Source organism: Mytilus galloprovincialis, chromosome 2 (assembly GCF_965363235.1).
Source record: "Mytilus galloprovincialis chromosome 2, xbMytGall1.hap1.1, whole genome shotgun sequence".
Taxonomy (NCBI): domain Eukaryota; kingdom Metazoa; phylum Mollusca; class Bivalvia; order Mytilida; family Mytilidae; genus Mytilus; species Mytilus galloprovincialis.
The window spans coordinates 80,396,308-80,422,996 of NC_134839.1; the positions used below are offsets into that span (position 1 = coordinate 80,396,308).

Here is a 26,689-nt window from a genome sequence, read left to right on the forward strand (position 1 = left end):
CAATATAAAAAACAATTTTAATAAATAATATAAATAAAACAATCTGTGGAATATAACAGATGCTATAATACTTGGAATATATAAAATACAAATGCATACAAAGGTGACTTCTAGGGGAATGTATTTCTCATGTGGCAACTTTAATAGAGACCTACAGAGCCACAGTCTATTAATTGGTATTCATGCAATATGTTTGGTCAAGATGAGAACCAGTTGTGTAAATCAAGGTCTGTAGTAGAAGTTTTTACTACTCTAGCAACTATATTTGATGTTTGTTATGATCAGTAGGTTTAATATCTAACTGTATTGACCATCCAAAAAAATTCCTGTCAAAATTATCATAGTTCAAATGATTAAATAAATTATTTAATAAATATATGCAATTAATATTTTAAACCAGATGCTCCGCAGGGCGTAGCTTTATACGACCGCAGAGGTTGAACCCTGAATGGTTGGGGCAAGTATGGACACAACATTCAAGCTGGATTCAGCTCTAAATTTGGATTGTGATTAAATAGTTGACACAGCATAGGTTTCTGACACAGAATGAATGTGTTCTAATGAACTTAAAATTTTTGTTTTCTCTTAGAGCAATTCACTATGCTGTTGAATATTAATCCTCTCAAAAAAATGTTTGAAGAAATTTTCTTTTTTATTTATGAAATTTCAAATGAGAAAAATTGAACCCAATTTTTTTAATCACATCCCCCTTTCCCTTATTCCAAAACTAATCTCAATTAAAATTTCTAATGGAGTTTGCAACAATAACTACTCATTTAAATACATCATAAAATATTAAGATGTAAAAAAACTGCTTGTTATCACTGAATGGTAAAGATTATTTTAATTTATCAGTTGGTAGTAAAAAGTGAATATACATTGTATATTGTATATAACAAAGATTTAAGTTGATTCTGGACAAAGAAAGATAACTCCAATTAAAAAAAAATCTTGCTATTGCACAATATTTTGCAATTAGATATTTCTTGCTTACTATTCTGGACAAAGAAAGATAACTCTAATTAAAAAAATTTGCTATTTCACAATATTGTGCAATTAGATATTTCTTGCCATTGCGCAATACTGTGCAATTGAAAAGACTTGCTATTGCACAATACTTAATATAATAATTTTAGATCCTGATTTGGACCAACTTGAAAACTGGGCCCATAATAAAAAATCTAAGTACATTTTTGGATTCAGCATATCAAAGAACCCCAAGATTTCAATTTTTGTTAAAATCAGACTAAGTTTAATTTTGGACCCTTTGGACTTTAGTGTAGACCAATTTGAAAACAGGACCAAAAATGAAGAATCTACATACACAGTTAGATTTGGTATATCAAAGAACCCCATTTATTCAATTTTTGATGAAATCAAACAAAGTTTAATTTTGGACCCCGATTTGGACCAACTTGAAAACTGGGCCAATAATCAAGAATCTAAGTACATTTTTAGATTCAGCATATCAAAGAACCTAACTGATTCATTTTTTGTCAAAATCAAACTAAGTTTAATTTTGGACCCTTTGGACCTTAATGTAGACCAATTTGAAAAACGGGACCAAAAGTTAAGAATCTACATACACAATCATGACAGTTAGATTCGGCATATCAAAGAACCCCAATTATTCAATTTTGATGAAATCAAACAAAGTTTAATTTTGGACCCTTTGGGCCCCTTATTCTGTTGGGACCAAAACTCCCAAAATCAATACCAACCTTCCTTTTATGGTCATAAACCTTGTGTTTAAATTTCATAGATTTCTATTTACTTATACTAACGTTATGGTGCGAAAACCAAGAAAAATGCTTATTTGGGTCCCTTTTTGGCCCCTAATTCCTAAACTGTTGGGACCTAAACTCCCAAAATCAATACCAACCTTCCTTTTGTAGTCATTAACATTGTGTTTAAATTTCATTGATTTCTATTTACTTAAACTAAAGTTATTGTGCGAAAACCAAGAATAATGCTTATTTGGGCCCTTTTTTGGCCCCTAATTCCTAAACTGTTGAAACCAAAACTCCCAAAATCAATCCCAACCGTTCTTTTGTGGTCATAAACCTTGTGTCAAAATTTCATAGATTTCTATTAACTTAAACTAAAGTTATAGTGCGAAAACCAAGAAAATGCTTATTTGGGCCCTTTTTGGCCCCTAATTCCTAAAATGTTGGGACCAAAACTCCCAAAATCAATACCAACCTTCCTTTTGTGGTCATAAACCTTGTGTTAAAATTTCATAGATTTCCATTCACTTTTACTAAAGTTAGAGTGCGAAAACTAAAAGTATTCGGACGACGACGACGACGCAGACGACGACGCCAACGTGATAGCAATATACGACGAAAAATTTTTCAAATTTTGCGGTCGTATAAAAATCCAATGAAATGAAAACAGTATTTTTATAAGAACAATGGATTGTATTAAAAGTAATTGTGGAAATTGACATGTTGGTTGGTATGTTTTGTATAAATTCATAATAAACAAGATTGATTGGTTGCTTAATGTCCAGTGGCAAATAATTTATGCATGTTCAGGACTCAAAAATAAACAAGAGGTTCATCTGGTCTATTAGGAGCATTGTTGGTGTTTAACTCTTTCATGCATCATTTATTTTTACTTGAAGCCTTAAGGATGTACTTAGGTGAGGTTAGGTGAAAATTAACAAATTAAGAAGTTAAAATCAATACTATAAACTGGTAGAGCATCAATTAAGGATAAAAATAAGCTAAAAATATTGACAGGTCATGGACCTCCTTTTCGAGGTATTTAAGATTTAAATATGGCGGGAAAAGGCTGACCCAGACTTTTACCTTATATTTGCATTGGTATTATAAGTTCTCAAAACAAAAGAAAGAAAATTGAGAATCTTCTAAAATTTTGGTAAATGACCTTTCATGAGCTATTAAGTCTTATATGAAAAAATAAATGGGTGTTATGGGGCAAAATATTTTACATTGTATAGTATGAAAAACACCAAGGAGTCCGAACATTTGACACAAATTCCAAAATCTCACCTAAGTACATCCTTAAGGAGCATTCAGGTAAAGTTTGGTAACTTTTGGCCCCCCAATTTCAGATTTTTTTTTAAATAATGCAGGAATACAACCTATGATGACAGTTACTGGATACAAAAGGTCACACTGAAATTTTGCTCCAGGAGAGCTGAATTTGGAATGTACTGCTATAATTTGCCAGTTTATGCTTCTTTATTTACTAATTTGGAACACTGAACTATATATATAATCTACCTCTCATGCTTTCAAATTTAAAGCATAGATTTTCATATTCATGTCTAAGAAATTGATGTCTTGTACATTGTATAAATAATTTCTTTCTTCCTAATATAATATATAAAATTGTCCCTTCAAAGTGTGATTTTCTGAATTATGAAAATAAAGATGAAGTTTCTTAAACTTTTGATAATTGATTAACAGTACTTTGAAAATGAGCATTTTCTAATGATACTACATAATAAAAATAATAATAATTAAATTGGACGGACAAAACTTCATGTGGAGACAGTCTTTTAAACAGCAGTATGATACAGGAATGATAAAATGGTCAAAGTTTACACAGAATTAGTATCACATTCATCATCCAAACTCTGTAGTTGTTCTTCTATCATCTGTTGTCTAATTTCATTGGCTCTAAGTCTTTCTTGTAAGTCATGCATGCTGTAAAAAAAAATAAAAAAAATATGCATATTTGATAATCTACATTCTAATAATAAGAATAAGCTTTTCTAAAATATCATTAGCTGTGTTGTGTTTTGAGTTCTCTAAGACAACTCCATTAGTCAATCAAGAACTAATAATGCATTCTTTAGATCCACCCTACCCTCCACAATTGAAAGATCTACAAAATCAAACTAGTATGATGACCACATAATAGAACTCAAAAGAACACAGAAATAATTTGGAAAGCAGGGTTTAAATTTTTGTTGGTTTTCCATACAGATAGCCACACCTGTCAGTTGAATACTGACACTAAAAATAAAAAAAACTACGGTGAAAGTACTTTAAATCGTGGGTATCAATTTTGGTGGTTTGAGCAACATTTACATGTTCGTGGGTTTTTAAATTCATGGATTTTAGTTTTCTATCTAAGTCCTGACATTTTTTTTAAGAGTGTAAATTAATTCTCAAACTATGCATATTACAAACAAAGCTCAGTTTTATCCCTGCAATCATGAGATTATGTTGAGAATATAGTGCAAATTAGTAGCGTTATGTTTCCCTTATTTACGTCTTATGTTTTATGACGTTACTTTGTACCTTTGTATGGTTGCCTTAGATATAGACTTTGATCATAAAAGTAACACAACGCAAAGTATAGAGACTCATTAGTTTATCCAACATGATTATACTTATTTGTCAAATTTTCATTTTGTACCTTAATTTTTTGCACAAACTAACAAGGTTTTACAGAAAATTAACAACTAACCATTTTTCTGGTGATTCTGCCTCACTGTATTCTATAGGATCTGAATGGTACTTCCCTACTGCTGTCTCAGGATCTGTTCAATAAATATAAAATCATACCACTATCAAATATTCAATAAATATAAAATCATACCACTATCAAATATTCAATAAATATAAAATCATACCACTATCAAATATTCAATAAATATAAAATCATAGCACTATTAAATATTCAATAAATATAAAATCATAGCACTATTAAATATTTATCTTGTACACTTTATGGTAAATGCAAGCTTTTACAACAGTTCATATTTATCTTGGTCTATTTTGTATGTAAATTGACAATATTCATCAATATACATTCACTAACCCTATATTTATATTACTGCAACAAATCACTACAGTAATCACATGTGTATTATCGTTTGTCTCTTAGTCATTTTCTTTTTTTGCCATGGCTTTGTTGGTTTTCACATTTAAGTTTAAATGTCCCTTTCTTCCCCCATCATAACTATGGTTCAATTTTATCAGTCTATAACACCAACCTATAATATGTTCCCCAGGTAAATGATCTGATGGTCTTCCAGTTTTCTGTACTTTCCCTTTTCTCATACTATTTTTAGATGTAGACTTTTGGTTCTGATGAGAGATTAAAGCACTATGCTGAACTCCTTGATGAGCACTAAATAATTCAGCATCAGAGAGATTCCCCAAGTGTCCACCACTTTTACCAATCTGATGATAGTTTTCATCACTACTTTCAGGCAAAATCATGTGAGGAATATTGTCAACATTTTTATCCTCCGTTTGAAAATGATGATGTCCATTTTCTATTACACGGTTATTAAATGAATGAAGTGATGAGGGGCCATCTTTTGACGGAATGAAGTCTGAATAAGTCCTTAAAAATTCTGCACTGTTCCTTGTATTGTCACCTTGAATAAGACTCTCACCAGATAAAGGCCGATTTACCATATCTACACCAGAACTTTGGAACACTGACTGGTTTCCAGCACAGGTTTGATTAAAACATTCTACAGCTCTAAATGAAGTCATGGATCTCTCAAAACCAGACATACGAGCCTGAAGTCTTGCTATTTCAGCATCCTGTAATGAATTTAATATTTTTCTTTAATAAACTGATATAAAATACATTTTACTTACTGAATGTATTTTAAATATGATAGATAATAAAATAAATCTTTAAAAAGGCATAAAAATGATTATAGAATAAGGAGATGTGGTAGCACTCCTGTCATCAAAACAAGAACATATGCAGGAAGAGACAGATCGACTCAGCCATTTTGCAAGCTGAATTGAACGCAAAAAAGACCCAAGAAATGCGACTTCACACAACATCCAACTTGAGACTAAAAGCTGAGGGCACAGAAATTCAACAAGTAGATAAATTTACTTATCTAGGAACTGTGGTTAGTACAGAAGATCCGACACAAAAAGATATTAAAAGTAGGCTAGCCAAGGCAAGATCTGCATTTCAAAGACCACTACCAATTTGGAAGTCTAAACAATACAACAGGAAAACAAAGATCAGGCTATATAACAGTAAAGTTAAATCTGTCCTTCTGTATGTAAGTGAATGTTACACTATTTGAATTTCACTAAAATTACAATATTTGAATTTCACTAAAATTACACTATTTCAATTTCACTAGAATTTCCGATTTAAATTTCAGTATTCAAGCCTTTATTTCAGGGGATGAGCTTTCATTTCTGTGTACAAGTTTTCATTTTAGTGGATAAGCTTTCATTGGATAATCTTATGTTTCATTGATAACCTCAAAAATGCTCGAGTTTTACCTTCAGTATCAATGATTCATTAGCAGCATTGACTACTTTCTTCTTCGCCTCCATTTCGTTATTTATTTCCTCCAACTGATCTTGAAGTTTTTCAAATTGTTCCTGATAATGAATTTCTAAGTCTTTAATCTGGCTTTCTCTTTCCATCAATTCTTTCTTTATCCTTTCCTTTTCTTTTTTCAAATCTTTCATTTCATCATGGAGGTTATCAAGCTGTAGAAAGTACCCAAAAAAAGCCATTAAAATACAAATTTCTGTTTAATAGACAGTATTAGACCTGTAAAACAGCACATTCCTGAATTACCCAACACAATATCATACATTGATTGATTGATTGTTGGTTGCTTTATGCCGCATTAGCACAAAAAGGCTATATCACGGCGACAATATCATACAAGTGTAGCTGACTTTTAATATTACTTCTGTGGTCATCATTGTCATGAAAGGATTGTTATTGATGAAACTTGGCATGAGCATAATGTAAAGACAACATAACCATAGAACAGGTCATATTTGTCTGACAAGCCCAATATAAGGGTGGAAAAGTCTACTTTTAAATTGCATAAAAAGAATCCTCTATATTTTGTTAGTTGCAACTCCTTAGGTAAATTAATACTTTGTAATTAAAAAAACATTGATTGACAAACACACTTATCCACTCTTTAAAATCAATGAAAACATTGAAATCAGGATTATCCCCTTTGACAAAAGTAGGGTTTGAACAATTCTCATCAAGAAAAATCAGAAATTAATAAGATGTTCAAGTAAAAATGTTATCATACTGCACCACCAATACTTTTTATTTTCATTTGTACACAATATACCCCCAAAAAATAAATATCATGTGGTGTTCAAACCTCACATATTTTATTTCCTTTGATAGCCCTTACAACCTTTGCAACACAAATTGTTTATCAATTATATATATACAGTGTAATCTGTCTTATCCAACACACTGGGGGACCAGAAAAAAATGTCAGATTAAGCAGGGTGTCGGAATACTCAGGAATTTTCTGCAAGGATAGGTACATTTTGGGACCATAAAAAATGTGTCGATTAAAGCAGAATGTTGGAATACTCAGGTGTCTGATATGGCAGGTTACACTGTATTCTATATATTCTATCAATCAGATAATTCGTTTTTCATTCAATTTTGAAGGGTTACCTCCTCTTGATGTCTTGCTTTAATTTGATTAATTTCACCATTCATCTGGTCAACCTCTGAAGAGATTTTGGCTTGATTTTGTTTCTCTCTGGCCCTTGCAGCCCCTAGCTCCTCTGCAAGTCTAACAGTATCTGTCTCTCTTGACTATCAATAAAAATTTCATCATAAACCTAAAATGTTATTACCACATACTCAAAATGAATTGCATATACTGATCTAATAGAATAAAAGGATAATATTTTGGTATTCTTGGAGAAATCTCTAAAAAGTTTTTTAAGGAGGCATTGCACACATGTTAGACTATAGTAATGTTTAGTGGTTATATAAAAGTGAAATGATGTCATGTTACCCTTGTTCCTTGTCGAACATACACATATTACTATGATTAAAAGTATCAAATATAGTTGATCTATTACATATAGCAACTGGAAAACAGACCTATTCAAAAATCTTGGTATTGTCCAATGAACCATGAAAATAAGAACATGTATACCTCCTAGTAAGTTCATAGAACACCTATCAATATGATACTACTAATAGGTACTGAGAAACAAACCAAAGTGCTTTAACTTTAATAGCATGGTTCAAGAAACTGTAAAGATGAGGTCAAGCTCAGGTGAACCCTATCAGACAGTTGTTTAAAAACATATTAAAGATAACTTTAAACCTGAAAATACCTAAAAAAAAATATAAAATCTCATTACTGTAAATGAATATACACCAGTTACATAAAAAAATCATGAGAAACTTTTTTAAACTTTTTAAACAGATATGTGCCCCTTAAAATAATTCTATCTACAAAAGTTACTACACTACCTGTTGCTTGTTTGCTATTTCCTCATACTCTCTGGTTATTTTTTCATTTTCCCTGTTTGTCTGTGATAGCATACGTCTGGTAGCCATGAACTCTCCATGTTGCTGCTGTAACTGCTCTCTGATTAATGATGATATATTGATAAATAACAATCAGCAGCTAGAAACAGGGTAGATAACTGATGTTTATTTTCCACCCCTTTGCCTATATGGCTATATCAACCTGCTCAATTACTCTGTAATTCTCATATCATTACTTTAAGACGTAAGCAGGCATTATCAGCCATGATACAATGGTGTTGAAGAAGATATCAATGACATCACAATGTGTGAGGAGACATTATCAATCTTGTTTTTGTTGTCACTCATGGCTTATTTTTTGCAATATCAAGATGAAGAATACCCATAATGTATACATAGATGATACAATCATTAAGGTTTGTAATATCATCACGCACAGTCAGTTTGTAAAAATAATCAACTATCAGCAACTAATTTCACCAAAATGTTATGAGAAAAATATTTCTGTCATGAACATTTCAGTATAACTTGCAATCAATTTTTTTCTGATTTTTTTTTTTCTTTTGGCATTGCACTTTACTTGTTTTTCTTTATTTTCACTTTTTTGCATTTCTTTGAAAAAGGGGAATCTGCATAAAACTAGAGACAAGATTATTTCTTACTCTTGGTCACCTATATACAAGTGAAAACTTCATATCCTCACAACCCAAAATAAGAAATCGTTGTTTTTTGTAATATCGTTATATTTTATGTTTAAAAAAACTTGTAACAACTATTTATCATGCTAAACAATAAGGCTGTGATTTTATTCTGATGCTAGTTAATTATTATATTATTAATTTTGATTAATTTTTCCATTAATGTATGGATAAATACTCTTTCCACATTTTCCTCCAAATAATAGTACTACCTTGTTAATCTTAACTCCTGTGTAATTTCTACATTTTCATCCTTCAATTCATCAATCTGTAATTTTTGTCTATCTGTCAGCTGTGGGGAAAATAATCATAAATGAACTTCTGAATATGAGTACAATCAGTAATAGATTAAAACTATTTATAAAGTAAGGATGCTTTAGATTTATACTTCACATTTGAATAATAATAAATCAATAGTATTAATTTTCAGATACACAGCTTTTCAAGCCTGTTCAAGTGAAATCACCGGCAAACAAGTCTTTTGATTCATCAATGTCAAGATCATTTATTTTAATATTCAAGTGAAACTGTAAAAAGGATATAAAACTTTCATATAGAAACCTGATTTCAAACTTGGCCCAACAAATCCAAGTAAGATCCGTTACTCTTAAAAAGACAACAGTACTGACCCCTGAAATCAATTTCAGAGACATTATATTTAATTTTGCTGTTTACATTCCTCTCTATCTATCTTTTATTTAAAATAATATAAAAAATATCATAAAAATCACAACAAGCTTTTCAAATAGAACAATTATGAAGAATTTTAGCTAAGTTTGATGTTTGAATCTGCTTTTGGAATATCACATAATCAACTACAATTATCTATTTCAAACAATCATTAAGTTTGTATACTGACCTTCTCAAGTTCATCTAACTTGGCCGTTTTAGACTGTAACTCTATCTGCTGTTTCTGAGCCAATGTGTCAGTCTGATGATATAACATCTTGGTTTCTTTAAGTTGTAACTGGGTTTCTTGTAATCGGTCATCCAGGTCTGAAATCTAAATCAAAATGGCATTAAGTAATGTCATAAATGACATCAGAGTTAAAATAAAAAGTTCAGTGCAACATTACATACTTTTATGATTATTTGATTTTTTTTTTCATGATGGCACTGGTATAGATTCTCGATCAGCTATATTGACCACTGACTCATAGTCTAGTAGCTACTACAGCTGGCATGAAATCTATACCAGGGTTAAAACATCCACTTTATAGATCAACAATTCAGTAGAATTTCATTCTAATTCAAACTAATTTAACATAGTAGTCCTTGCATTGGTTACCAACCTGTACGGTTCTTTCTTGAATTTCAGCTTCATATTTGCGTAAAGTGGAATCTAATTTTTGAATCCTTTGTTCCATTTCATTATGGTGTTCTTTGATTGTTTGATCAAGTCTCGCCACCTGAAAGCAATAAGAATATGGCTAATTCTATATCATATGAAACATACTGCAAAAGATGATATTGATATATCTTTGATTTACCATCAGTTATCCTGAATTATGATGCAAATCATGAAATGTTATCACTTCATAGGATGTAGATCAAGGTGACTCCAATGTCATTTACCTGTCATTTATTGATGTCTGGAATATGATAGTAAAACAAGTAATGAAAGTATAAGATATAAACAGAATTTTAAAAAGTGGACCAAAAATTTTGATTTTCATAAAATGTAATACATTGACCTATAATGGTTTACTTTTTTTAAATTTGGATGGAGAGTTGTCTCATTGGCACTCACACCACATCTTCCTATATCTACCTATTTAAAGACAAACAAGGGTAAATTCCCATGTCCAAGTCACATTAATGATTATGCATAAAGGAAAAAAAAAGTTTTTCAAATTTTATTTGAAAATTCAATTCTTTTAAAATATTGCAGAACTAAATTATTATAAATGTTGATACACAATGTACCATCTAAGCAATGTGATATAAACCCCCTTATTATTAATCACAACTACTGGCTCTATATCAAGACCTTGGAAAGGCCCATAATGATTCCTGGCACTAAATCACTCATGGACTGCTTTTTACAAACAGTTATTACACAACTAATTGTAAGGATTTTCAATCACTGGAAAAAAACACAGGTTCTAGCAACTAGTTACACAACAATAAACAACATTACCGTTTCATTGTACTGTAAGTAACAAAACAGATTACAAACAAGAAGAAACCACAAAAAAAGTATAAAAATCCATTAAATGTGTTTCTTCAAGAAATTTAATACAATAGCTCTCAATTTATCTTAGAACTCTGTAAGTTCATGTTGCAAGCAAAAATTGGAAACTTTATCAATTTCATTCAAAACTAAGTACAGGTTTCAATTGTGTTATTAAAGCTGATATGTGCCTTGTGTTTCTGTGGAGTATATTTTCCCATTTTGTTTTGTTGTATAAACCTTTGTTGCAGTTATGCATTAAACAATATTGAATTATTATTTTTTCTTATATTCTTTACTTTGTCTGGTTTTTACATTTTATATAAAACAAATATGATATATTTATTATGAAAACTAAACATCAGTATTAGTCTATTTTGAGAATATTATAGTTCAATAATAAAGTAATTTGTATTACAATTTTTATGAGATTTATCATGATAACAAAATATTTTAATATACTTTCTGTTAAAATACCAATTTAATTATTAATTAATACAAGGTTGACATCCATTACCAATGTTACAGCAGATACAAAAATTTCAGTTACCCACTTGTGCAGAGCAATTAATAATTTAAAAGATAATAATTTCGTTACAAATCTATAATTTGAAAGATAGCAATTTAAACTAGATCTTTTCTTTGTACTGACAATTTTAACAGAACATTCAGTTTACCCAATTCAATTCAATTCAATGTTTTATTAAAGTCTCATCTCTCAACAAGTACAATCAATCTTTATACATTATAAAATAACACTAAATAAAATGAGAGTCATTCTATACAGAATTATAAGAGACTATCAAAATGCATAGATATAATACACAATATGAAATAAAATACTATTTAAAACATATAAAATTTCTATGCCTTTTTAAAATCAAATGACAGGTTTTGGCACACACGTGTATCATATTTACATCTGAGAATAAAAACATTAACTTTTGGTTATCATCTAAAGTATCAAAATTATCATTAAAAGTTTCAGCAACATAATGTAAATGGTTTCTAAAATCGTCATAAAGAGGACATCTTAATAAAACATGTACATCATCTTCAATAAACGTCAAATATATGACACACTCTGTTTTCTAAAACAACATTTTCATATCTCCCTTCTATTCTTAGTGGAGCAATACCACATCTAAATTTGGCGAAAGCACTTCTGTGACTGAAGGGTAAAGCTATTTTGCAGTATTCCTCCAGTTCAAAATTTTCTTTAAACAGTCTGTACATTCGTAGCTTATTGCCACCTCTACCCGATATAGATTTATCAGAATGTAAAACAGCATGCCAATTATCGACATGTTTTTTGTGTAATTTTGACATAAAAAGTTTTACAACATAGTTACCCATTACAAACAAATTCATCCTTGCTTTGCCTTCGTTAACTTTTTTTTGGGGGGGGGGGTGTCATTGTGAGAACAACATGTTGTAAGATATTATCTATATATATTGAAGAGCTAATCTGTTTCAAACTTTGTAATGCTACAGTTGTAAAAGAGAAGATTTTATCTAAAGACATTAGTCACTGTGTACAACAAGTACCTTTCAAAGATTTATATAAATTACCTGAGATACTCTCTGTTGTAATTCTAGCTGTCTCTCATCTAATGCCTCTGTTAATTCTTGGACAGCATGTCTCTTCTCGTTCAACTCTTCTTGAGTTTTTCTAATAATAGAATTAATCAAAACAGATAAATAAATACCATACCATATATAATGTCAGAAAAAATAAAATTTACTCAGGACTTTTCCTTCTCATATGAATAAATAAAGAAGATAAATTAAACTGAGAGTAAACTCACAAAAGGGCACCTGCTGTCTAACCAGAGACTATTACCACATGTTAAAATAAGTATATTTGATCATCTCCTGTTGAAAGGGAACCTATGAATTATTTCTTTTTTTTTTTAAATAATAGCACTCATTCTATTCTAGTAATGCTGCATAGGTGGCCAGTTATCAACGTAGACATTTAAAGATAAACAATGGTTTATAAATATCCAATTTAACACACATAACCTGATTAAGCTCTGATAGTTAGGTATACAGCATATTTGTAGACACTGATAATTGTCAATTTCAGTTATACATTTCATGCATAGCTTCTGAATTGACCTTTCTTTATAGTAATATAATGTGACCAACTGAAGCCTCATCCTAAAATTGACATCAATAAGTCTTAAATTGTTTATAAATTGACATTTTTAACCAAATTTTATCTACCGATGACAACCTTAACTTGTATAAAATTTTATATTTACAGAGTTATCTCCCTGTAGTGTTATGTACCACCTTAACATGTATAAAAGTTTCTACCTGAGTGAATCTTTGAGATCCTCTATCATTTCTTCCTTGGCTTTACTTTCATACAACACTTTTTGTAAATGTTTACTTGTATCATCAGATTCACACTGGGCCTGGCTCTGTGTTATCTAACATTATAATAGACAAAATTAGAAACATTAATTCTAATACAACTTAAAAATGTCAAAAATTTATTTACACATGAAAGGATTCAATATATTTAAAAAAAAATAGGGTGCAAAACCCATACCATTTACCGTATATTGTGACATTGTTAGAAAATGTTTCAACATATTTCTATAAATTATTCATTTATATGGATTTTATATTATCATATTAGTTTCCTTTTTTTAAAGTAAAATGAAGAAGATATTTCGGCAAGTTTCAGCACAGTATCTATGAGACCTCTAATATTTTTTTAATGTACTGCATCATAGTCCCATTTCATTTCACAAATGTGTTTGTAACAGAAAAATAAGTGTCTAAGTGTCTTTGTATCTAATGCTAATGCACTGGCAAATGTCATAAGAAATGTTTTTTCAGGAGTCTCCCCTAAAACTTTATGTGTAGCATTTGATTTTTTGTGGAGGCTTTTTTAACCTTAAAAGAAGAAATTGATATAATTCAGATGTAATCACCAAACCTGTTAGTTCATGAAATGTAGCTAAGAAACTATAATATGGTGTGTAATCTAACCTGTAGTCGTTTGACTTCGCTGTCAAGTTCAGCAACAAGTTGAGTTTGTTGATCCATATCCTGTTCTCTCTGCTGAATCTGATCTTCATAATCACTAACTGAAAAATCATCATAATTTAACCAAATAATCTCAATTTGTCATAGTCTAAAATGTTGGTTTATATAGATACTTTGAAAATACTGAGACTAACAATACCATATCCTAATAAGACTGCATTGCATTAATAAAATATACCTTTTTTCATAAATTATCTAACAAGGAATAAAATTTCTATATTTTACTTTGCAACTTTCAGAAAAAGTTTAAACTTTTTACTCCTTAGGAAGATATTTTTGAAGATTGCTAAACCTATATCAACTTTATATTGATTCAAAGGTATGCTCAATTGTGCTTGATTAACTGACCTTTTTTGTAAGAGTGAAATGGACTGCAGATCTCTAGTGTACCTTAGAAGTTAGAAAGCATTGATGGCCAATTTGGTCTATGAAGTCAAAATACTGTATCACTAGCCTGTCAACACTGACGTTGTGAGTTGGAATCGTAAGATGTGGCAGGTGAGCTCAAATCTAATGTTAATTGACTAGGAATGTCAGTTTTCCAACCAAAAGTTGGTGGTTCTCTCTGGGTACTCTAGTTTCCTTCATCAATGTAAACTGACCGTCAAAGAAATAGCACAATAGTCCTGATAGTGATTCTAAACACTAATTAATGTGTTAGTATACTGTGGATTCATTTCATTATTATTTGTGGGATATCAATTTTCATTGATTTACAGGGTACTGGTAAAATATGAATGTAAACATACAACGAATTGCAAATTTTCTATATGATTAACATGATGGAAAACCACTATTAAATTCAAATGTCTACGAAAATGCAAGTTTTCCTAATCCAACAAAAATTGGTATCCATGACAATAAATGAATCCACAGTACTCGGTAAACAAATATATTAGTTTTCCTAATTAACTTCCTCCTGTTATCCCTCCTAACTTACTCATCTCCAGTTTTTGTTCCAGTTGAACCCTAAGATCTCTCGTATCCTTCTCTAATTTATTCATCCTGGAAGACTTCTTATCACTGTTTTCCTGTTCATCTTGTAGCTGTTGTTCTAACATGTTGATTTCAGAATTCATATGACCTTTTTCTTCCTCTAGATTTCTGTATAAAACATATATTTGATATGAATATACATTTCATTATTGTGAATAAAGCACACTGCTCCTTTAGTTTTAAATAAGGAAACTCAGCCCCAGGGTATACTTAATCGTCCTTTACTGAACTTAACTGATTTCATTATAAATATATGACTATAGCTATTGTTGGCACCATACAATTTTCAATTAAACACATAAAAATAATGTAAAAAGAAAATTTTGAAGGTTTTAAAGAAGAAAAAAAAAGAATCTTGTTCAAAAAAAAATCTCTTTTTCTTTTGACTGAAAGCCCAATTGTTTGAACATTTAGTAAATTTCGGTCAAATTCAATAAAATTTTGTGATTTTCAAGGTGTATAAAGAATAGTTCATTGTTTGTATTTTGAAGGAATTGAATGATGATTTTTTTTTCTAGCAAAGTTTGAAAAAAAAAATGTTATCTATAGTATTCTATACTGCCCAGAAGTTACAACCTACATCATTTCTCTACATTCAGGGTTCAACTACTGATATGACATTTCAGATTTACTTCAACATATGTTTCTTCCACAAATTTTTAACACTCATGGATATTCCTAATTAGAACATGTGCAACAAGAATGTGTCCCCAGTACACGGATGCCCCATCCGCACTATCATTTTCTATGTTCAGTGGACCGTGAAAATGGGGTTAAATCTCTAATTTGGAATTAAAATTAGAAAGATCATATCATACAGAACATATGTACTAAGTTTCAAGTTGATTAGACTTCAACTTCATCAAAAACTACCTCGACCAAAAACTTTAACCTGAAGCGGGACAGACGGACAAACGAACGAACGGACGAACAGACGGACGAACGGACGGACGAACGGACGCACAGACCAGAAAACATAATGCCCATAAATGGGGCATAAAAACATACAATAATACATGCCTACTAAGTGTTTTTCGACTGTATTTTAGGGTACTCCAAATTTGGTCATATTTAATATACCATAAACATAAAATGTAAGGTAGAAGATTTTCAAAACTTCGGCAGAAGAATCATGGACCCTGATCATTTCAATATGGTAAACTTGAGAAAAATCAAATGAGTGGAAAATTCTGGGGTTACCAGGGTCTACCCCCTGAAATAAGAGAAGTTGATGTCTGACAGATATGAAGCATGTTCACACATTACAAGTCATCACAGTCAAACTGCTGCCAAATATGAAGTAGTTTTGTTCATTATTTTTATCCATTAAAGTATTTGTTGGATGAACAGACAGACAAACAGATAAACAAGATGGTTACAATATAGCCTCCGCTGTTGGACTTGTGATAAACTCTATTTACGTTAACATCCTGTACCTTAGTGCATCTGTTAGTTTAGTGATTGTGTTAGTCCTTTCCTCCAGGTCAATACAAGCTTGCTTGAGTTTTCTGTCTGATGACTGTAGTTCTGTCATGAACTGTGATTTCTCTGTCAATGTCTGATGTTCATATATTGAAACCTGATAGCAAGATATATAATAACATTTAAGGAAAGAAATCTGAGAGAAAAATTTAACAAATAATGATAACCCTTATACATATTTATCATTAATAAAACATATTTGAAATTCCGTAAAAGCAAAAACTATATTCTTTAGTAGTAAGCCATGCAAAGCCATACATATCAATTGACCGTACATATTATACAGATGTAAACCCTTTATTATAGATATATATATATACTTACATTAGATGTATGTTTCATTATAATACGTTATTCTGATTTTCTACATTGCAATCTTGCGTTATTCCTTAATCAACTTCATTACACAATAAAATTTATCATTCATGATGACACGAGGTCAAAAATATAGTGCACAGGTAAGTTAAATAAAAACTTGATAGAAATCGTGTTTTCGTGATCATAGATAAAAAATATAATTTATATAAAAGTATTGAATGCATCTTTTTGTAACTTCATAGGGTTGTAAAAGCTTGGACAGTGCGCACATTTTTAGAATGAAGTGCTTCCGCGCTTCTTAGAAAATGTACTTCGGTCCAAGCTTTTACACCCCAATGAAGTTACAAAAAAATTCATTCAATACTTAAATAAATCCTTCCACAGACCAGCTGGATAATTTGTGGTTGGTTTTATCTCAGTTCTTTTGCTCAAAATTCCATTGTGATAGCACATTTTTTATTGTGACGTTGTGAATATTGCAAGCATGCTTAATGAAGTCACATAGAAAGAACACATCTTCAGTTGTCATTGAAAAAGAAAGATAAATCTTGTCTGTATATGTCATCTAAAACTCATGAGAGAGGCAAATACCACCACTAAAGCTCATACAATACAATATTTCTCCACTCTTAACAGTCCGATATTAATTTCTTTTTGAATCTAATTGTCTCAAGTAGAGAAATATTATGTTTGTTACCTGTTGTTGTAATTCTGTCTGACTATCTTCTAACTCAGTAATACGACATGTGCTATGTTGTAACATTGTTTGGTGTTCATGCAACGTTTTCTCAAAATCTAGGTTCTCTTGGTGTTTGTCATCATGAAGTTTTCTAGCATGTTTCAACTGCCTTTCCAATTCCCGTAACTAAAATCAATAACAAAAAGGATATTTTAAAGATGTGTACAAAATTAGAAAAGAAATCTTCACTAGAAAACTCACATGCCAGCAATGGCTCTGCTTGTACATTTTATGGTTGAGGCACAGAGTCTGATGCATTCAAACAGTTCATGTGTATAGGGGTGTTAATTTTCATAAATTTCTATACCAGTATTTAAATCAGTGTGTATTTTGTGATAAATCAGAACTTTGTTTAGTTTCAATCACTTTGTGTTTTTGTAGACAAACAATTATTTTTGACATAAGAAATCACTTGGAGAAGTGAATTATTCCTATATATTAACTTTTTTATAAAATCCTAGCAAAAACAGATATTCTCTAAAAACAATTAATACTTTATTTTTTACCAAAAACTAAGTATAAACCACAATATTGACTTCTGGGAATAATTCAGAATGCTAAAAACACCAATATATCAATTTTTTGTTAATTCTAACGCTAAAAGAACTATGTAATTTTCCAAGGGGCATAACTCTTAAAAACAAGAATGTGTCCACAGTACACGGTTGCCCAAACCGCACTACCATTTGTTATGTTCAGTGGACGGTGAAATTAGAGTCAAAACTCTAATTTTGCATTAAAATTAGAAAGATCACACCATAGGGAACATGTGTTTAAAGTTTCAAGTTGATTGGACTTCAATTTCATCAAAAACTATCTTGACCAAAAGCTTTAAGCCCAAAGCTCTTACATTTACATTTCTAAATGGCATAACAACATTAATAATAGTTTTAAGGGCACTGATTTGTGATCTTGTTCTAGACATTGTTGATAAGATATAACTCATGAAAATCTGCACAAGAGTTGTACACATGAGAGGGAATAGAATATTGAACGGACAGGCGCTATATTTCCATGTGAATTTAAATTTTTAAAAATGCAATCTACTTATTTGTTATCTAAATTGATTTTTATGGCCTTGATGATTACATACATGCATCTCTAGTAAAGAATTAAAGAATCTGTAGAATTCCATATCATCAGCATACCCTATCTTCCTTGTATTGGAGTTCTCTATCAAATCTTTCCTTAGAATCTTCTAATGCTTCAATGTAAGATTTGATTTCTTCCCTGCATACCAGCAGTGCTGTCTCCATCTGTTTTATCTGGGATGTTGCCTCTGTTTGTTGTACATCAAGTTGTGACAGAGCCTCTCTGTTTTGCTTAGATTTGATATTTAACTCCTAAAATACAGTAAATATGTATACAGCATCACAGAAGGAACCACTCTGTCAAATTTGGTTTCATTTGACTTTGGCAATTATCAAAACAGATATTTGAACATGTTCAATCACAAGGCCATCATTTAGACATGTTCAGTAAATATCAGAACAGCACCATGACCTAGAACAACTATCATGAAGAACATTATGGTTATATCTGGTCATTTGACTACATGCAAAGTCTTTTTGTTCACTTTTATCCTTTTATCATTTGATAATATTAAACTCCTGTATTGGGTGTCTTTCTTTGTGAAATATTTGTAACTGATCATTTTTAATCCAAAAAGAAGTTGCACCACAGCAACAAATCTGAAATATTACACTTCCACTTTTTATATGAGCAAGTCAATTAACTTCAAGTGAACTGTGAGACATAATCAACCTAGTAGTGTGTGCTTCATCAATTGCTATGTTTGACCTCTTTACTGTATAGAACCACTAATTCAGGCCCGGTCGAAAAGAACATACAAGAAAGTAGTAGTACTAGTACATATTTAAAACAAATTAGTTTCTCTGCATTGCTGTATCTTTGTCAAAAGGGGGTATATTTGGGTAATTTTGGTATCAAATGAAAGCTTGGGGACTTAAAAACACTGAAGATCCCTTGTTGAAAGATTTATTCAAATAATAAAGAAGTATATGAAATTTTGATAGGGGGCACATTTGGCCTGTTGTTCAGATCAGAAGTTCAAGTTTTTGTACTATCAAACTTCCGGGAACAAGTATACTCGAATATGCCATTAAAAGATATGTTAATTTTTTCAGCACAAGTCAGGATAAGGTACAGTTTTGACATGAAATAATTGCCACTTTATTTGAACTTAAGACAAAGTAGCCATTAATGCTTGAAATTGCAGAATTTAACATAGAAAGCAATGGGGCTATGAATTAGTGGTTTTATACCTGAAGACTAATATTATCAGATAATTGTCAACTCTTAAAATAGTTCCAACCTCAGACAAATATGTCCTTTAATCATTATAATTAATATTATTCTTAGCTATATGAAAATTAGAATACTTCATTACCTGTTGAAATGTAAGTATTATTGTATGTTTTATAAATTAATGTGATAATAGTATGTTACCTCTCTGGTAGTCTTTAATGATTGTTCTAAGCTTTTTATATGTGAGTTAGCATGCTCAAGGTCCCTCTTTAGATGAGTTGTTTCCCTTTCTTTGTTCTTCAGCTCACTGCTGGCTTTATCCATTTCGTTTTGAATCTGTAAAACATAATCTTTACAATTTACTGCAATACATGACAGAACAAGTTGTTCCTAAAACTTTTGATCAAATCTTAATATAGCCATAGATATGAATGATATGAGTGATACACACAATATCCTTGTTACCTAATTATGTTCTGTTTAGGTTTTTTTCACAAAATTTCTTCCTGTTTGTTTTTCATTTCAAAATTTAAAAGAAAACCTTTTCAACACAAAAAGTACAAATCAAACTTACGATATCTATTTGTTTTTCATATTCATTAAATTGTTCTCTCTGAAGTTGTTGGTTCTGATCAGTTGAGGTCCTCACTTTCTGTAAAGCTTGATTTTTCTCATGTAACTCTTTCTGATAGCGATTAGCCTCGTCCTCTTTTGAAACTACTTCTTCCTCAAGCTGTTTCATGCGAGCTACCGTTGCAGAAAACTCTGTCATCTTCTGATCCAGCTGTTGTTCAAGATTAGCCATCTGTGAAGTTTTTCTTCTTGACTGAAATAAAATGGTTCACAAATATTAACCAAGGCAACAGCAACTATTCAACTATTATTGATGACAAAGAATCATGTTTTTTAAATTTATATGGTTAAATAGCAGTTATTTCTTTGATCTTTTTCATAGGAAACAGAGCTTATCTGTATAATTGATGGCATTGTATTTCTTACAATTTATTACCTATCATAGGTACTATAATCTTACCTCACGTTCAATGGTAGTTATTTCCATACACTTTTCATTAATTTGTTCCTGGAGTTCTATAAGCTGTGTATTACGCTGATTGATTCTTGTTTCTAGAGAAGTATTCTGGGTTTCTCTATCAGCCAGATCTCGTTTGGCCTCGGCTAACTGGCTTACTAACTTGGATTTGTCAGCTTCTAAACAACTAATGGCAGATTCCATCTCTTGTGCCCTAGTAAGTCCTGAAAAATCATATTTATATTTTTGTCATTCTCAATATGATGTTATTTATCTACATTTTGGCACATGTTTTTAACTGCTGTGACCATTTTTAATCGTTTTTTCCTTAGTGGCATATTAACAATATACATACCATTTTCACTTGATGTTATTATGGAATTATTTCTTTTTGTGGATTTCAATAATACTGAACCTTAGAGTCCAGTTGAACCACAATGTGGATAGTGCATGGTCAATGATCATTTAAAACTAGGTTTAATGCACCATTTAATACATAAGAAAATGCCTGTACCAAGTCAGGAATATGACAGTTGTTATCCATTTGCTTGATGAATTTAAGTTTTTGATTTTATCCACTTGATAGGAACTTTCCATTTAGAATTATCCTTGACGTTCAGTATTTTTGTGATATTACTTTTTTGAGCTTGTTTAAATAAGTGCTTTCCTCCTCATTATTTTAAAAGATAAATAAAATATCCTGATACCAAATGTTCAACATTTATATACCAACCCTTTTTATTATTATCAATGAGAGATGTAAGGTCTGACTTAAGGCTTTCTATGACAACAGTCTGACTACTGGCTTCCTTCGACTGAAGACTGGCCTGTAAACTTTGGATTTCTGCATCTTTCATTGCTAACTGCATCCTATAAATTTAAATGTATATGTCTTCTTTAATCATGTATAAAAGAATTACTGTAAATTAAGAAATTATTGTGAATTTGTCATTTTAGACTAAAATGTGATTTTAATTTTTGCTATATTGAGAAAAATCCTGTTTAATTCATATATAACAAAGGAGTAGGTCTGTCCGGTAAGGGCCGATTATGGTCTCAAATTTCAAGTTCATCTTACAAAAGATTTTGGACATTTTTTAAACACTTAAGTGTCTATTTCAGATGATTCAATTAATTTATGTGGAAGTGTTTACTGATTTAGTCATTAAAAACGCTTGATTCAAGCTTAAATATAAAAATCTATCAAATATGCCAAAAAATGTCCCTTTTCAGATGTTTTTTGTCAAAAATGAAAGTTATCCGTGTTCATCCTCAACCTTTATATATGTTATGTATTATCATCAATTACAACTTACATTTCAATATTAAGAATGAACACAAAAAATGTGGCCACTTTCATTTAAGACGGAATCCGTCAAAAATTTCACTAAAATGCTAAAATTGTGAAGATTTCAGTAATTTAGCATTTGTTATTTTTTACAGTGTTCTCCCCAGGCAGTTTTAGCGCAGCGTTTTTCAGCACTATCACAATTTCCCACTGTTCTATTGCACTGACCGCAGCGCTATCCAACGCAGCGTGTCGATATATTTTTTTCGTAATTTTTTCAAATTTCCCGTTTATTTTTCACATCGGATCGTTGATCGACTTGTTTACTTTTTCTGAATGAATTATTTCAGTTGTATCAAGTAACTCTGCGGGACCAGTCTAATAAATTTTACAAAATGGCGACTTTGAAAGATCAAAATAAACAAAGATTTCAACATTGACATCTATTTTTTTTAAGGCATATATGAATGAAATGAGATGAAATAAATTGACCGTAATTTCCTGACAACTGTCACAAACTTGTTTTACGAACTTTGAACAAACAATGTTTTTAAAATCGATCAAAAACGATCACATCAAACACAGGGTTTGTTACAATTTGCCAGGTTTACTATCCATACGAACCCCGAAAATGAGCAAGTCCTTGAGGTATTAATTATCACCTATTCAAACTAATAATTGTTTAGTCAGCGATTCTACAGTAATGTATTTTACCATTTGAAAACAAATGAGAGGATATGATTAGAAAAACAAACCCCAAGCTGATACTAGACTTGAGAAATTCACTTTCTTGATGTCCAGCTTGGATGAAGCCCTTTGAATATTATAAAACGTTAAATAAGGTCAGAAAAAATAAGAAATCATTATGCTAAAAAATGTCAATTCCTGTCAAACGTCGTAAGGTTAACAGTACACTGCTACAGTGGGTTACAAAACCAAACACAGAAGCTGAAAATCACTTTATTTTTGTTGATCCTACATGTTCTGCAACATGACCTGTTAGTGCAAAGAAATCTTCACATAGGCAGTCTGGTATAGACCCATCATGGAAAAAGACTTCTCCTTGGGTTTTATACACAGATAGTATGAATTTACAATGGAGAAAAAAGACTCTTCTTCTATATCCAGACCATTACAAGAGAAAACATCAATAGCATAATATAAGAAAACACATAACAAATCAATTTCAAACAAACCGTGCGCCGCAACAAAGTTAATGAGAATTGTAGAAAATTACGCACTTACCACAGCGCTATCCAAAAATCCTGGGGAGAACACTGGTTAATGATGCTAGTACCCAATATATGTGTATTGTATTGTCAAAAACAGCCCATATTTATGTAGCAGAAGCATTCTACTTTCAAATAAATAACTAAGAGTTTACATTTTAACAATTTTGTAAAACTGCTATATTTTGGGGTCAAAAAGGGGTCTTACTGAACCTACTCCTTTCAAAATGTGAGTTTAAATTATTGCGATTATAACCCTGTTACATTTTTCGCAATAATAAAAAACATCGCAATGATTTCTGAATTTACAGTACTATATGTGATACTAATTTATGAAATAGTCATTCCCACATAACAGATAGATACAGTTCCTTTACCATTTTCCATCTGATTTCAACCTTTGTTTCTATTTTGACAGAGATATTGCTGGTAACTGGTCAGTTTAGAATGCTACTCTAGACTAAAAAACTCTCCAAAGTTCTCATTACAGATTTATATTCAAAAACGGTATACATTTTGAAACCATCTCCAATATTTTTTAGGATAAAATTATTGTTTCCTTTAGTAGATTTCGAACTTAGAACACAAACATTCCTATTGAATTGGTAGTTAACAAAATATTTAGAATGAAAACCACATTGTCCTAAGACCTTTAAGTGTTCCAGAATTATTGACTACAAATTTCATTCTTTTTGGAATTTTCAGCATAAGGTGAAAGAAGACAAATGCTTTTAAAAGCATCATTTTGCAAACAGACCAAATATCTTAAAATTTCAAACACTCATCCTGATCTTTTAATTTTAGTTCATTTATATATTTCGGAGTTTACTATGACATACATTATTACTGGTGGCCTTCAGCTGTTTTTTTTGCTCTTTGGTCGGGTTGTTGTCTCTTTCACATATTACCTATTTTCTTTCTCAATTTTATCTTATAAATAGGAAAACCTGTCTTTACAAGACAAGTTGTGCATAGATCCTGTTAAACAGTTTGAGCTTCTCATTGTTAGTTGTTCTATCAGAATTTGTAATAAAACAAACCTGAGATCCTGTAAGATAGCTCTAGCACCTCCCCTGGGGGATGTTTGTTCTGTTGTGAAGGTATCAAGCTCAATATGTGTAGACTTATAAAAGCCACCAGAAGCCCCTTGGTCCTGTCTCACACTACATACACCACTGTCATTGAAACTTGCACCTCTCTATAAATATTCAAGTATTGTGCATTAAAATAGTTGTTAAAAGTTTTTGTATTTTTTAATGGTATAGACTGATGAACATTCTTATACATTTTCAGCATAAAAACCTAAAAAAATAACAAACAAAATATCTTGTAATATATGAACACACTTTTCACACATAAAGTAGTTATTATCAAAATAAGATACTTAACTTTACATACATGAAAAATAATATACTACTGGCAAATATTCATTAATACATTTATATTCCAAAATATTTCCAGTGATTTTTCATATACTTTATCTTTGTGAGGTAAGGGTCCCACGATATCAGTTGTTCTCAATATATATGGAAGTATGACCTTTTGCATTGTTTGCAGGGTTTAATCAACATACCTATTTATGTAAAATTATGTGCAATAAGGCCATTAAATTGTATTCAAATTTGAAAATTACCATTTTAAGTATAAGAAAATTACAATTTTAAGTATAAGATAAATGAATAAAGTAACAAGAATGTGTCCAAAGTACATGGATGCCCACTCGCACTATCCTTTTCTATGTTCCATGAACTGTGAAATTGGGTAATAATCTAATTAAACTTAGAAAGATCATATCATAAGCAACAAGTGTACTAAGTTTCAAGTTGATTGGACTTCAGCTTCATCAAAAACTACCTTGACCAAAAACTTTAACAACTAGAGGCTCTCAAGAGCCTGTATCGCTCACCTGATTCTACTTGGGTTTTTGAAATCATATAAAAGAAAATAAAATTTGGCTAAAAGTAACAACATTTGGCCAGCACCTCATAAGGAAAGGAACATTCATGCTATGTTTGATTTCATTCAATGCAGTGGTTCTTTAGAAGAATACTTTTGTATGCATTTCCCATATGGTCCTATGTTAAACTACATCTCCCACTGGCGGCCATCTTGGACGTTGGAATGGCGACAAAGTAACAACACTTGGTCAGTATCTCATTAGGAACATTCATGCTATGTTTGGTTTCATTCCATTCAGTGGTTCATTAAAAGAAAACATTTGTATGTATTTCCCGTAGGGTCCTATGTTAAACTAAGTCCCCCTGCTGGCGGCCATCTTGGATGTTGGATCGGCTACAAAGTAACAACTCTTGGTCAGCATCTCATAAGGAACATTACTGCTATGTTTGGTTTCATTCCATTTAGTGGTTCTCTATAAGAAGAAACTTGTATGTATTTCCCATAGGGTCCTATGTTAAACTAAGTCCCCCGCTGGCAGCCATCTTGGATGATGGATCGGCTACAAAGTAACAACACTTGGTCAGAACCTCATAAGGAACATTCATGCCATATTTGGTTTCATTCCATTAAGTGGTTCTCTATAAGAAGACATTTGTACATATTTCCCGTAGGGTCCTATGTTAAACTAAGTCCCCCGCTGGCGGCCATCTTGGATGATGGATCGGCTACAAAGTAACAACACTTGGTCCGCACCTCATAAGGAACATTCATGCCATGTTTGGTTTCATTCCATTTAGTGGTTCTTTAAAAGAAGTCATTTGTATGCATTTCCCATATGGTCCTATGTTAAACTACATCTCCCACTGGCGGCCATCTTGGACGTTGGAATGGCGACAAAGTAACAACACTTGGTCAGTATCTCCTTAGGAACATTCATGCTATGTTTGGTTTCATTCCATTCAGTGGTTCATTAAAAGAAAACATTTGTATGTATTTCCCGTAGGGTCCTATGTTAAACTAAGTCCCCCGCTGGAGGCCATCTTGGATACTGGATCGGCTACAAAGTAACAACACTTAGTCAGCACCTCATAATGAACATTCATGCCATGTTTGGTTTCATTCCATTTAGTGGTTCTCTAAAAGAAGTCATTTGTATGCATTTCCTATAGGGTCCTATGTTAAAATTAGTCCGCCGCTGGCGGCCATCTTGGAAATGGATCGGCTACAAAGTAACAACACTTGGTCGGCACCTCTTAAGG

At 31.3% G+C, this 26,689-nt stretch overlaps 1 protein-coding gene across 1 annotated transcript in view; it reads right to left on the reverse strand.

Moving 5' to 3' along the window:
* The window catches only part of LOC143064531 (uncharacterized), a 45,253-nt gene continuing 18,564 nt past the window's right edge, over window positions 1-26,689 (reverse strand). The window contains exons 10-30 of the mRNA XM_076237417.1: window positions 24,572-24,729; window positions 21,748-21,884; window positions 21,018-21,238; window positions 20,559-20,810; window positions 20,186-20,320; window positions 18,865-19,059; window positions 17,675-17,842; window positions 16,614-16,756; window positions 15,122-15,285; window positions 14,125-14,222; window positions 13,441-13,556; window positions 12,691-12,790; window positions 10,238-10,354; window positions 9,805-9,948; window positions 9,158-9,237; window positions 8,230-8,347; window positions 7,414-7,557; window positions 6,249-6,461; window positions 4,976-5,537; window positions 4,447-4,519; window positions 1-3,677 (exon numbers count right to left, since the gene is read on the reverse strand). Coding sequence (XP_076093532.1) covers window positions 3,572-3,677; window positions 4,447-4,519; window positions 4,976-5,537; window positions 6,249-6,461; window positions 7,414-7,557; window positions 8,230-8,347; window positions 9,158-9,237; window positions 9,805-9,948; window positions 10,238-10,354; window positions 12,691-12,790; window positions 13,441-13,556; window positions 14,125-14,222; window positions 15,122-15,285; window positions 16,614-16,756; window positions 17,675-17,842; window positions 18,865-19,059; window positions 20,186-20,320; window positions 20,559-20,810; window positions 21,018-21,238; window positions 21,748-21,884; window positions 24,572-24,729 — 3,444 coding nt within the window. The 3' untranslated portion in view covers window positions 1-3,571. The remainder of the gene's footprint in view (window positions 3,678-4,446; window positions 4,520-4,975; window positions 5,538-6,248; window positions 6,462-7,413; window positions 7,558-8,229; window positions 8,348-9,157; window positions 9,238-9,804; window positions 9,949-10,237; window positions 10,355-12,690; window positions 12,791-13,440; window positions 13,557-14,124; window positions 14,223-15,121; window positions 15,286-16,613; window positions 16,757-17,674; window positions 17,843-18,864; window positions 19,060-20,185; window positions 20,321-20,558; window positions 20,811-21,017; window positions 21,239-21,747; window positions 21,885-24,571; window positions 24,730-26,689) is intronic.